Source organism: Cygnus olor, chromosome 28, assembly GCF_009769625.2.
Source record: "Cygnus olor isolate bCygOlo1 chromosome 28, bCygOlo1.pri.v2, whole genome shotgun sequence".
NCBI classification, from domain to species: domain Eukaryota; kingdom Metazoa; phylum Chordata; class Aves; order Anseriformes; family Anatidae; genus Cygnus; species Cygnus olor.
This window is the reverse complement of record NC_049196.1, coordinates 317,824-330,517: the sequence shown is the minus strand read 5'-3', so window position 1 is coordinate 330,517 and position 12,694 is coordinate 317,824. Positions and strand designations below refer to the sequence as shown.

General features: G+C 48.7%; 1 protein-coding gene across 6 annotated transcripts in view; it reads right to left on the bottom strand.

Annotated features, from left to right (window-relative positions):
- Nucleotides 1–12,043, bottom strand: part of POGZ (pogo transposable element derived with ZNF domain) — a 36,093-nt gene extending 24,050 nt beyond the window's left edge. The window contains exons 1-3 of one of the 6 annotated variants that reach the window (XM_040538618.1): nt 11,716–12,043; nt 9,722–9,973; nt 879–1,003 (exon numbers count right to left, since the gene is read on the bottom strand). In XM_040538618.1, coding sequence (XP_040394552.1) covers nt 879–1,002 — 124 coding nt within the window. In that variant the 5' untranslated portion in view covers nt 1,003; nt 9,722–9,973; nt 11,716–12,043. Of the gene's footprint in view, nt 1–878; nt 1,006–9,721; nt 10,984–11,715 lie in introns of those variants that run through there. The other 5 variants (XM_040538617.1, XM_040538621.1, XM_040538619.1 and 2 more) reach the window with 5 other exon arrangements.
- Nucleotides 12,044–12,694: the final 651 nt, after the last annotated feature.

The window sequence follows — 12,694 nt, the reverse complement described above, 5'->3', positions numbered from 1 at the left end:
AGTAACCTATAGTCACATCCAGCTTCCTTAGCTCTGTATTTTCTATCAGACAGCACAAGCAAGAGAAATTCAACTTACTCAGACCACTGTTAGTTTTATGCCCATTCCAATCCATCTCTGACTGAATCACTTTCTCCTTACAAACATCCTTCTACCTTGGCACCTCTAAACACTATTCATCAAAGCACGCTCCTCCTAGATCTTTCCTTGTAGGAAGACCAAGAGCGAGCAGGTGACAGCAGTCAGCAGGAGTAGCAAACCCTCCCCTAAGCAGAGACAGCCACATTCTGCTCACCTCCAGTTAGCAATTCCAGTTACCAACTGGCTCTCCAAAGCCCCCGGTGTTGAATACTTCCACAAACACCCTGCATTATCCACAAGCTATGAACAGTGACTGCCGAGAAGTTAGTAACGCTGACTACCAAGAATGCTTCCATGGCATGGAATCCAAGAATGATTCCACTCGGATCAGAGTTTAGGACCACCGCGGTCAGGAACACGAGATGTGCTGAATCACCAGTCTCAGTTATCCCTACAACAAGATGTAGCCTCATCTCTGTTCCAGATATCAGGCTGACACTTGGCTTGATCTTGACCAAAAGACCAAGAAAAAGTAATTCAAAGGGCTAAACAAAAGCTTATTTATTAAATATGTCAGTCTACTTCACCCACACACATTACTAGGGTAAGTGTTCTTTTTTCCACACACCAGACTCAAGTGTTACATGCAAATACAGATGTTGAAATAGTTACATCACTTGTTAACAGGTTTTTTAGCTATCAAATAAGCTTACTTACTGGATAGGATGTAACCAATCACTGCCGTTTCCCTTTAATACCCATAACTGGAGTAATGCTAGACTAAAATAGTTAATTACCCGTAGCAGTTTTATCAACTGAGTTATAATCCTCAACAACAGAATCTTCAATCACATCACTGATTTTCTGCCATGGCTCCAGCTCCTCCTCCTCACATTCCATAAAAAGGTCTGTGTCCGCCATCCTGCAAGGGGAAAAGAGGAAAGCCATTTATTGGGTAGCTGCATTCAGGCAGCAAAAGTTTCATTATAAGAACAACTCTAATGCCAGAATTACCAATAATGTTTTTATTTCCCAGTATTCCAAAGAAAAAAAAAAAAAGCTGCATATTTTCAGGTTCCTATTTATTTCTCAGGTTACAGAAATGACTCCACATCGTACTTTAATAGACTGTGCTTCCTTTTCATGAAAATCAATGAAGTTTGTTTAACAAACCCTTGGTTTTAACTAACATTGCAGCAGTTTTGCCTCTCCTCCTGCACGACAAAGCTAAGTTAACAGCTTCAGAAGCAGAATTCCTTGCCCTAGAACTCAGTACCTTTAAATAACTAACTCAAAAAGAAGAGTCGTAGTTTTTGTTCTGTTCATGGTTTTGAATATTCTAGGATTACTGCCAACATTCAAATGAGAGACTGAATATCCAAGCTTCAATGAGTAAGAAACGTGCACACAAACACGTGAACAGTCCACAGCCAACCTCGGACTCCTGTTCTGATCAAACCCGTGCGTACCCAAACTCCTGTGTGCTGCTCCAGCTCCGTCCCCTGCTTATCTCCTTGTACCAGCCTGGAACCCGACACACGATTATAAATCAGTTCAGAGAGGGGAAAAAGAAAAAAGTAAAGGGAATTTCTGCAATTAGACCCATAGTTATTGTCTTTCAACTCAAACGAATCTCTGGAGTAAAGTATCCAGTTCTTCTTTTTCACGCTACTCATTACTTGGTGTAACTCTTACATATTTATTTAGAGAAAGACAGACAATGACAACTCCAGGCTTTTTGTCTCTCTCGTTCTTGCCACCCATCTCTAACACTTGTATTGCTGCCACAGTCGTTTGAGACAGTGAAGCAGCAACAAAGGTAATTAGATAACCGAGGGGTGTATCACTGCTAATATAATGATGTTATAACACTGCAATTCTCAGTGTTACCTTTTGCTCCACTATTTACACACCTTCCAATTTTGTTTGCTTTTCTGGGCACCACGGCACCCCGAACAGAAGTTTTTATAGATCTGCCTACAGCAAAAGTCAAGTATTTTCTCCTGGGGCTGCATCTAATCCAGGCCTCAATGAAATGTAAATGTGTATGTGCTTAATGCCAAGATCTCTATTAAACATTCAGACCATCCAGCCAGAATTAAAACCAAGAAGATTCACAATGATCAGTCGTCTCAAGTGTCCTACAGAAGCTCTTCTCAGAGGGACAGTTACCACTGGAGTTCTCCAAACAGCTGACTTTTCGAATACTACTGACATCTAATCAATAGAGCCACTTCCAATAACACTTTGACAACCTGCAAGCCATTGAGCCAAGCAGCTTACAGCAGCTTTCTTACAGACCTAATTTTGCACCATTTCAGGATTTGGCAGTTTCCAAACTTCACTTACAAATAATGCTTACGCAAAGTTCTAATTCTCCTTAATAACACATTTAGGAGTCTTTAACCAATATAACTACATCCAGAAGCTCAACTGCATTTTTAAAGGAACTAATGATTATAATAAGATACCACAAAAAATGGATTGCCTGTTCTCCTACCTGGGCTAGAGCACAAAAAGAATCATTTCCTTCCACCTGCCATAAACCACTAGGGAGGACAGAGAGTGGAACGAGTGGCAGTTCCGTGCTGCAAGGGAGTGGGAATAAACACGTCTAGAAGGGATTCTGGTCTTCTTGATCACATTTTTGGTGGCAAAAGAAGCTGTTATGATTGCATTTTGTCTTCTCTACTACCATTTGACAGCCATAAAAATCTGATGAGGAATGTTCTGAGACATACTGGCCAAAATAAACAGCTTATAATAAGGGACAAGCAAGAAAACAATCCAACTCATTTGCAGACAATCTGTGTTTTCAAATAGCCACAGAAAAGAGTGCTGACCAGAAGGCTTCAACACAAAATAACATTTATTAACTCACTGCTGAAGACCTGGGATAGAAATAGTCCCAAAATATAAACTGGATTAAGTCATCATAGAACAATTAAATTTAAGTCTCATATAATTAAGCTATGTCCACCTTATCCCCCCAAAAACCACCGAACCTGTTACAAGCATCGGTTTGTAAATCACTCTAGAGCGAGGATTTACAGGAGTGGCTGTTAAGACTGTGCGCAGCCACTCTGTGCAAGTGCAATCTTTGATTTTTTTGTGTTGTGCTATATAATAGCTGCAAAACAAAGCCACAAGCATCACAAATTTCCCGCAATACAAAATTAAATCAAAACAAAATTTCACCAAAATCTGAAGCGACTGTCTAAAGTAGGTAGGTCTGAGACACACAAGAATCGTAAGCACTTGTTCCTGTTTGCCAAAATCACACTGCTAGTACTTTTTCCAAAGCAGCATATGCAGTTCCCTGCTTTCCCTGTAATACAGACAACCTCTTAGACTGCCATTTTTCTGTGCTCTACTTGCCTGAAAAGGATTTGTAGAGCTCATATTGTTATGCTGTAGTCGTACGATGGTGTTTCGCTAGGAAATGCTCATTTTAGTTCTACGCCTGGTTATCCTAATACACATAATTCTCACTTACCACTTGTAATTCTGAAGCACATTAATATTTGTTTTAAGAATAATATAAAGAACTATATTTAAAGGAAACCCATCACACCACTCACGTTCAATAGCTGATCTCCTCCTCCTCACTCTTCATGTCAATAAACAGCAAAGATAATTCATCGTATTACTCGTACAGCTGTGAACGCCTAGTACTGCCATTACTTCTACGCAGACACAAAGCAGCAGCTCTTTTAACTGAACTGCTTTATGCCTGTATTTCCAACTGGCAGTGTGGGAATAAGTTCAATGCAGCTATCCGCATGCCTCACAATTTTGTGTATTTTGGGGAAGAAACTTACATAATACAGTAAATAAAACACTTCTGTATAATTTCACTTGTGATCTCTATGAAACTCAATTTGCCCTTCCTTTATGAAGGCCTTTAAAAGAAGACAACAAGTTTCAAAGTCCAACCCATCTTACAAATAACTTACTCATATTGAAATCACCTTTCCTACTCTTTCTTGGGGATGACAGGGACTACCTAAGAAGACTGCACAAGTTGAAGGAGTTTGCAGGCTCCTTCAGCTGTCAGGAAGCAACCTTTGTAGAGAAGTACCTACTTCTTTGTATCTCTGTCACTACAAATATACATCAAGGAAGATACAAAGAATCATGTTTCTTTGAGCCCGGGTAGAACAAGAGAGAATCTCTCTTCTCACCACTCCAAGTCCTTTTCAGCCAACTTTTAACCTAAAACATGCTGTTCCTCAAGAACTTCAAGCGACCCGGCTCCTTCCATATACGCCTTCCCCGCTCTGACGCTCCCTCCAGGGCACAAGCACATCTCCGTGGCTGTTTTCCCCTTGCCTTTATCACCTTCCTGGCCCTGGCAGGCATTTGGAGCTGAGGGAAATCCAGCGACGGCTCAGGCTCGCCAAGCAGGCGAAGGGAAGTGAACGGCTCTGCGCCAAACGGCGAGGCTGAGCGTTGCACGTCCTACCTGCAGGCGACGCCGAGGCGGACGTGCACCAGCCAGAGAGCTACAAAAACAATCAGGCCCGGGAAACATGGTCTTCAAGGAAAGATGGAAGGACCTGGGGTGGTTTAACCTACAGAAGAGCTAACAAAGTGCAAATCTTCTTCACGGACGTGACAGGCCAGCGCAAAGCAGAAGGAAGAGACGTGCTCTCCACATCCGTGACAGAACCAAGACACGAGGGGCTCAACGTGAAGAACAGAAGATTCCAAGTTGGACACCAAGAAAATCGGTGTATACAGCATCAAGGAGGCAAGGTGGGTTCGGTGTCTTCCTAGGGACGCTTCCAGGTCCGTTTTCCCACAGCACCGTGTAGTTCATGAACTGCACGAGTGTTACTGGATATTTCTGCATCGCTACAAAACAGCGAGCACGTTTCAGCACTTGGTGTCACTAAGGCTTTTGGAGAATTGTTTCCTCTAGCAAACAGTTAATTCTTTTCATCTTGCTGAATACACAAAGCGTTATTAATAAATATAGCACATACACCAAATTACCCCAACTTAACGTATTCAAATTGCTGCTTATAAATACTGCAGAGAGCACAACTTTTCACTGAAACGTATGCCTAAAATTAGCTTACTTTGTAAACTTCTTCTGATCACAAGAATAAAAGAATAGCCATAGCTGTTTACAAAGAAACCTAATCTCTTGTCAAATAAAATTAATTAAGAAAAAAACAAACTTCCTGTAATAATCCCAATATGCAATTAACCGAGTGTGCTACATGAAGCTTAAGAAAGCTCACATTCTGCACAGCACCCCGTATCTGCATGCTTCAAAGACCCTGTGAGCTTCTTCATTTACATAAAAACTGCAGCGGACAGAAAACTGCATTAACCACATTTTAAGGGTGGAAAGCAGAGTTCAGTGAAACGAAGTGACTCGCCAAAGCTTCTACAAGAACGAGGGGCTTAGTCAGAAATAAAGAGGTGCCCAGCCCTCATTCACTTCATTGAACAAAAACCCAAACTTCCTCCAGTTTAAGTAAAAAAAAAAAGAAAAAAAGAAAATCATTTTTTGGATGACAAATTATACGAAAACAGACTCCCAGAAATAAAGCTCTGAAATAGAGGTTTATGCTGGAAATCTGCTTAGCAGAGGAAAGCAGGAATCAAAGAGCCTTAAATCTTATTTTCTTTGCCTGTTAACATAAACTTTTTTTTTTAAATTACAAAATCTTATCAAAAACAAGCAAGATCTCCTAGGAGATGCACACAAAGATCTCAAATGGGTGCCCGCCACAACCGATCAATAACTACATATTTATGATTTTCAACATTTGTGCTTCACAGAAACATCTAGAAAAAAATTTCCCCGTGAAGCTTCTAGGACAAAGCTGCTCTTAGCTGGCAAAACCGGTGACGCTCACAACAGTGCTATTTGTCTGGAATCATATTACTCCACGCCAGACAAGTAACACTGCCTTAATACTATAGTGATGGGCAGCCTATAAATAGCCGGGATAAATAACCTGATCTATTAATTAAAGCGTGCACATATGTCTACCCAGGAAGGCTAAAACTACAGAGGAAGTCTTCGCACAGATTGTAAAAATATATTATTCAACACCTCATAATTATTCAGAAGATGCAAAGACAAAATGCTAAAGAGACTGTAGTTACAAGCTTCTTTTGACACTAACTTACATTATGCGCATACTATTTCATCTGTTCTTACCAACTGAACTAAGAAAATGTCTCCTCTCTTCTATAATGTAACAGCTTTGTTTTTCAAAGCTTTGATCTTGAATATTTCTGTATGTAAGAAGCCTTTGCTCAATAAAATGATTAAGCCCAATGATAAATACTCTACATTTAGCTTTTCAGCACATAGCTGGCAGATGCTCGGTTGAAAATATGGATGCCAAAAAAATGAGAAAAAAATTACAAAGTGTTCTAGACACGCTGCAAGAAATAGAGCCCTGAAGACTGAAAGGTATTTTCTCTCCCTTTTAGTTGGAAAATGGGAGAAGACCTTCAGGGGAAGAGCCAACATATATTAGCTCTACACAAATAACCGGCATGACTGCAAGATATAAACCCTTCATTTTTTGTCAGCTGATGTGGTCCACGCTCATTGTTGCAATATAGGGGGGGAGAAAGCCACCAGCCATTCAAGTCTTGCATTAAAAGGCTGGCCACCTGATTACATTTTCTGATCAAAGTGATTACCATTACCAAGGGAAGCCCAACAATAAAGAATTTTTATTCCCATACAGCCAAACAGATTACCCCATCACGAGAAATCCTTTTCTTTTCCCCTGTGCTTCACTGCCAAAAAAGCTACCCAACTCCCTCGTCATTTCAACCAAAATCTGGAATCAGGTCTAAGATCCACTTGCATTTATTTATCAACGAACCGCTTTACTATAGTTAGAAAGGTATCAGAATCCCTAGGGGCTGCTGTTGTATTCTCAAGACAAAATGACTGAACAGGTAGAAAACACAAAACACTGTAGTCTGGTTTAAAACACCACTGGCATTTTCAAGCTCCCAAAACCCATAAATAAACAAAATAAATACTTAATCTAGTTTCTCCACCGAAGTGAGGTGGCAAACAAAGGACTCAGCTTCCATTCCGTAGGGTTTGACTCGTAAATTCACTGACTTACAGCAATGTAAGTGGAGAGAATCAGGGCCCAAATGTTTTCTATTATCTAAAGCACCTGTGGATAGCAGGTTTTACATGACAGCTGCAGAATAAGGCAGCTGTGTCTCATTGAAGCGATCTCTAAAAGATGTGCGGTTATATATTTACAGTTTCATTCACAGCTTGATATTATTTGACACAAAGCAAACAAGTTATGACATACATATGCTGTATATACACACACACTTCTTTTAAAAAGGACTTCAAATTAATGACTCGTTCACAGTGTTCTTCAAAATTCGCATGATGGGATGCGCTATTCTTGCTATGGAAGCTTCACTTTCTAAGGCTTTTAATTAAAAAAAAAGTATAAATAAATCAGTACTTGTCAGGGCACTGCTGGTGGCCCAATTTCTGCCTACTGGGTGAAATCATCTGCAACACAATCAGTCTTAAGGGCACACTAGCAGGTCAGAAGTAAACACGCACTCCGTTACACAGGTAACTTGGTGAAGCAAAAGGAGGAATTTTGTTTAAAGGCGGAACCACCGGGAGGGACAGGGACCACTCTCCCGGAGGGACAGAGGCTACTACCCCCAGTTTGCGAACGTCCCCCTCCAGCACGACGTTGCCTACAGAAGTGCCAGCACAGCCACCTGCTTCACCGATGGGAAAGCGGAAGGAAGGGGTTGCTCAGATCAAACGCGGATTTGGGGAGCAGGGAACCCCAGCTCCTACCTGGGGCAGACCCCGGTGGGGCGCGCTGCCTTTCTCTAGGTGGGAACAAATTCAGCAAACTCACGACTCAAATGCGCCCGTACTCCGACCATCGCAGAACGGGTAGCACATTAAGTCATTCTAGTAACAGCCATACTAACCCTGAAGGGTACTGCCAATCCTGCACAAATCCTAGAGCTCTATTCACAAATATGTCTTCAAAAAAGGAGTATAAATTCATGTGAATTGACAACGTAAACACAACCAAATACGCAGTGACAATCAATCCAACCAGCAGCACGTTAACATTACCAAACTACTACTTTTTAAAAGAAAAAAGTTTCAACTGACTCCAGCGGGGAACCCACACTCACGGCTGACTATTTGTGATGAAGGACCGAAGAAAAGTTGAGGAAACAATGAGGAGATACCTCCGCAACTTCACAGATGGGTCTCGCACCTCCCAGAAGCATACGACTCCGTGCTAACTTCAATTTTAGCACCAAGGTGACTCTTGTAGGCACCCCCCAAAGCCCCCACCTCACCCAGTGGCGCTGCGCGTGGCAACGCAGCAGTCTGGGGCAGAGCTGGCACAAAGGAGCCAGAGAACAAAGCGTGAGCCCCTGAGACACCCCTGCACGGGGAATCTCTGCAGCAGCCTTAGCGGCATCGTGGCCTGGGGAGCAGGCGTGTGGGGGGAGCAGGCGTACCCCCAGGGCAAACTGCACCCCACCGGCACCACCGAACCTCAGGAAACGCAGCACTTCCAGCCTGTAACAAAAGGCAAGGAGGCTACGCGCAAACCGTGCCCCAGAACATTACATTCTAGCACCAAATGTATGAACTCTGTTCATCCTTCTGGCCGAAGGTTTGTCGGTTTTTACGCCAGTCTAGGTTTGCTAATGGAGATCTAATTGTGGCATGGTTTTAATGCTACCAATCCTCTCCCCTGACTCCCTAAGGAGTTTCCTAAGGGAAAACACTGACATGAAAAATACATATTAAGAATTAATTGACGCTTAAATTTTCTTCACCACTTGCTATAAAACCACCTCTACCCTGATAGTCCAGAGAAGAAAATCTAAAATATAAAATTGAGGATCTGTCTTTAAGAGACCCACAAATAAGCTTGAGATGATTCGATGCACCCCAAGACAAGAATTAACATACAAATCAACTTCTCTTGTCCAAGTCCTCCTTCTGAATGCTCACTTCTCTCCATTTTGTCTAACCTCGGTGAACACGCAGTCTTGGAGTTCCTTTCTTGTTGCATGTTTTTCAAACTCACTTTTAATAACGCGTACTCAGTGGCAAGGAACATATCGTAACTTCTTAAGAACCAAGAAACCTGATGAAGTTACACTAAATGCAAATGAATCCTACGATAAAGGTTTCTGCTGTCAAGACATGCTGCAATCCCTTCCCTGAAAAAAAGATAATGCTCTTCCGTGGCTTATAACAAATAACTGGCACAGCTTTAAACCGATACAATCTAAGCGATGAAAATATTGGATGATGTTTTCATTACTGTTTATACGGCTATTCATCATGAGCAACACCTCTGACATGAGAGAGCAGGTGAAAGGAGCTGTGCGAGTTGAATGCCAGAGTTCGACAGCCACATCCTTCAGAGCAAGGTGAATTTACTTTCTGTTGACTGATGTGGTTGACTTGGCTTTGCTGGGTACTGAAATAATTTCAAAAGGCATATTAAATTTTCTATGAACGCTATCATTTAAAGTCCTCCATTTTATTAAAGGCTTTGACGTGTGCGATGCCTACTAATTAAAATCTATTATTACACACTCAATTTTAACAATTGTTATCTACCTTAAAGTTTGAACTGCAGAGTGATGAACACAAACTGCTTTCTGCTATCTGTCTCTGCAGACCGGCTTAACGACTACCTTCAAGCTGCAGGCCTGGCCTTCGAGGGTCCAAGAGCAGGTCTGCAGCTTTCCTGCAAACTTCTCTTTTGGGAGGAGACACACGGAGCACTCCGCTCGCTGCGCTGTGGAAGCAGGTCCACTTGAGCGGAGACAGTTGCAGGGTCTCTGACAGTATCTAAGCAGCTGTGGGATCCTGCACACAAACAAGGTAACTGTATCTATCCACAAACACAAGACCGACTGTATGCAACACGTGCAGAACCCCATGCCCAGACAGAGCTTCAAGTGGAAACGGGGAGTGAGCCGTCTGGGTGGGCAGCCCCATAGAACTACGGTCTTCCTTACGCTAGTAAGTGTACAACCAGAGGGAAAAATAAATAAATATGTGCGTGCAGTAAGCTAGGCTTCACATTCAAGGATGAAGCTTGACATCTGCAGCAACCTCAGGCTACCAGACAGTATACGGTGAGATCCAAGGTAGGGAAGACGCAGAATTTGTATATCCTCACAAAGCGTTTCCTAAAAGGAGCAACAGATTCCCCCATCCTCTACCCCCTCTTCCGCTCCCTCACTCGTGCCCCATTTGGTATGCCTTGGTGACAGCTGCAACTGCTGCCAAGTTAATAAAAATAAAGCTGTGTGTGTTGTCATGTGTGGCATGTTTTCTGCAAGGGTGTTGGGCAGCGGGATCCGTGCCTCTCCCTCGTCTCCGCGCCACATCACAGAGCAGGGAAGGCGCGGGGAGCCAGGATGCCTGGGTTCCCCAGGTACCTAGGAGCAGGACCACGGCAAGGGCTGGGCAAAACAGCACCTGGCTCCTTCCGATGCCGACACCTGGCTTTCAGCACCCGTGGCCAGGGGCGCTCTGCATGAAGTCCTGCCGTGAACCTGACTCTTCCTGAGAGGAGCCGGCTGCTGGCGTGCCGGGCAGCACCGCGCGGTGCCAGTGATGGGGCAGGCAGGCCGGGGGCTCGCCGCTCACCACGTCCCCGGCATCACGTCGCTGCAGGGGCCGGGGCCGGCCAGGAGTCACGGGGAACAGGCCCACGAGCCCGGGCAAAGCACTGTTCCCCCCTCCGCGTACCGGGATGCGCTCGGGATGAGTCCGTTCCACTGGGGACAGGGGGACGCAGGCCCCGGGCAGCGGTGACACCGCTCCTGTCACCAGTCCGGGCGTCCCCAGCGCCACAGCGACCCGCGGGGGCGGGGGGACACGGAGCGGGGGGCTCTCAGCCCCCGGCGGGGCGGGCAGGGCCCACCGGGGCCGGGAAGTCCCCTCGGGAGGGCGCCGAGGCCGCTCCCCCGGGGCAGCGCCGCCGGCCCCGTCCTCAGTTTATTGTGGCTGCTGAGAAAGGGAGAGAAAAATAATCCCCGTGCCCAACATGGCGCCCACCCAGCGCCCGCCGGGCCGGGGGAGGCCGGGCCGAGGGGGGGGGGGGACGAGGCCGGGCCCCCCTCCCCCGGGGGACGGGCACGGGCCTGTGGCGGGGGCGGGCGCCGGGGAAGGGGGCTGCGGGCGGAGGGAGCCGCCGCCGGTACCGCCTCACCGCCTCTGCCCCCCCCGTGAGGGGGTGTGCGCGGATCCCTCCGCCTGCCCCCGGCCGAGCGGCGGAGGCGCCGCGCTCCGGGACCCGCGGCAGCTCCTCCCCGGCCCCCGCCTCGGCGGCCGAGCCCTGCCCCCCCCCACTCCTCCTCCTCCTCCTCCTCCTCCTCCTCCTCCTCCCGCCGCCGCCGCGCTCCCGTCGCGAGGCCGCTTTGTGTACGGCGCGGGCTGGCCCGGCCGCCGCCCCCCGCTCCCCTCCCCTCTCCCCCAGCCCCGGGCGGTTCCAGCCGGTTCCAGCGGCCGCCCGCCGCCGCCGCCCCCCCCGCCGCCGCCGCCGCCCCCCCCTCACATAACGGGCCGCCGCCGCCGCTCCGCTCCGCCCCGCTCCTCACCTTCCGCGCCCGCTCCGCGCTCTGCCGCCGCCGCCTCGCTCCTAGAGCGGCCCGCGGCCCCCCCGCGCTGCGCCGCTGGCCCGGCCCGGGGAGCGGCAGCGGAGGGCAGGTGGCATGGGCGGCGGGCCCGGGGCGCGATGCTGAGGGGGAGGAGGAGGAGGAGGAGGAGGAGGAGCGGGAGCGGGCGGCGCTGCCGCTGGCCCCGGCCTCTCGCCGTGCGCGCGCAGGGGGCGGCTCCGCGCCTCGCGCCCCCCCCGCTCCCCCCCCCCCGCTCGTCACGAGAGGGAACAGAGCCCGCGCGGCGGGCGGGCACCCGGCGGGCGGACGGACACAGCGCGCCGCGCGCGCACACACACACACACAAAAAGGGGACCTGGCCGGCGGAGGGATACGGTGACGTCATTTCCTCCTGGGCCGTGAGGCGCCGCGCGGATTGGCGCGCCGGGCGGTGACGTCACGCGGAGGCCGGCACCGCCTCCTCCTCGGCGGGCCCTGCCGAGGTCGGCGCGAGGGCCGGGGCCGCGCGGCTCCCCCCGGGCTCGGCGGGGGCGGCCGCGGGGGGCGGGGGCGGACCGGGGCTGCGCCCCCCGGCCGTGCGCGAGGCCTAGGCGCGGCCTCGAGGCCCCGCGGCCCCGCCCCGCCTCCCCTCGGGGCGGCCTCCCGGGGCCTCGCCCGCGGCCCCCTGCGGGGCCGCCCCGGCCTCGCTGGGGCCCGCCGCGGCCGTCACCGGCCCCCGGTGCGCGGTGCGGTCGCCGGCAGCGCCTGCGGGCAGCGGCAGCCGGGCCGTGGAAGCTGCAGGGGGGTCTCGGCCACCGGCGGGCGGCGCTGCTGTCAGGGGTCGAGCCGGCCGCCTCTGCCCCGTAGGGTTGAGGTTACGGGACCGAAACCACCATCCGAACACAGCGATGCCTCTGAGCGCCAGACGGTGCTGGGACTCAGACCTGCGGCGTGCCCAGTAACGCGGTCCTGGTGTCCCCAA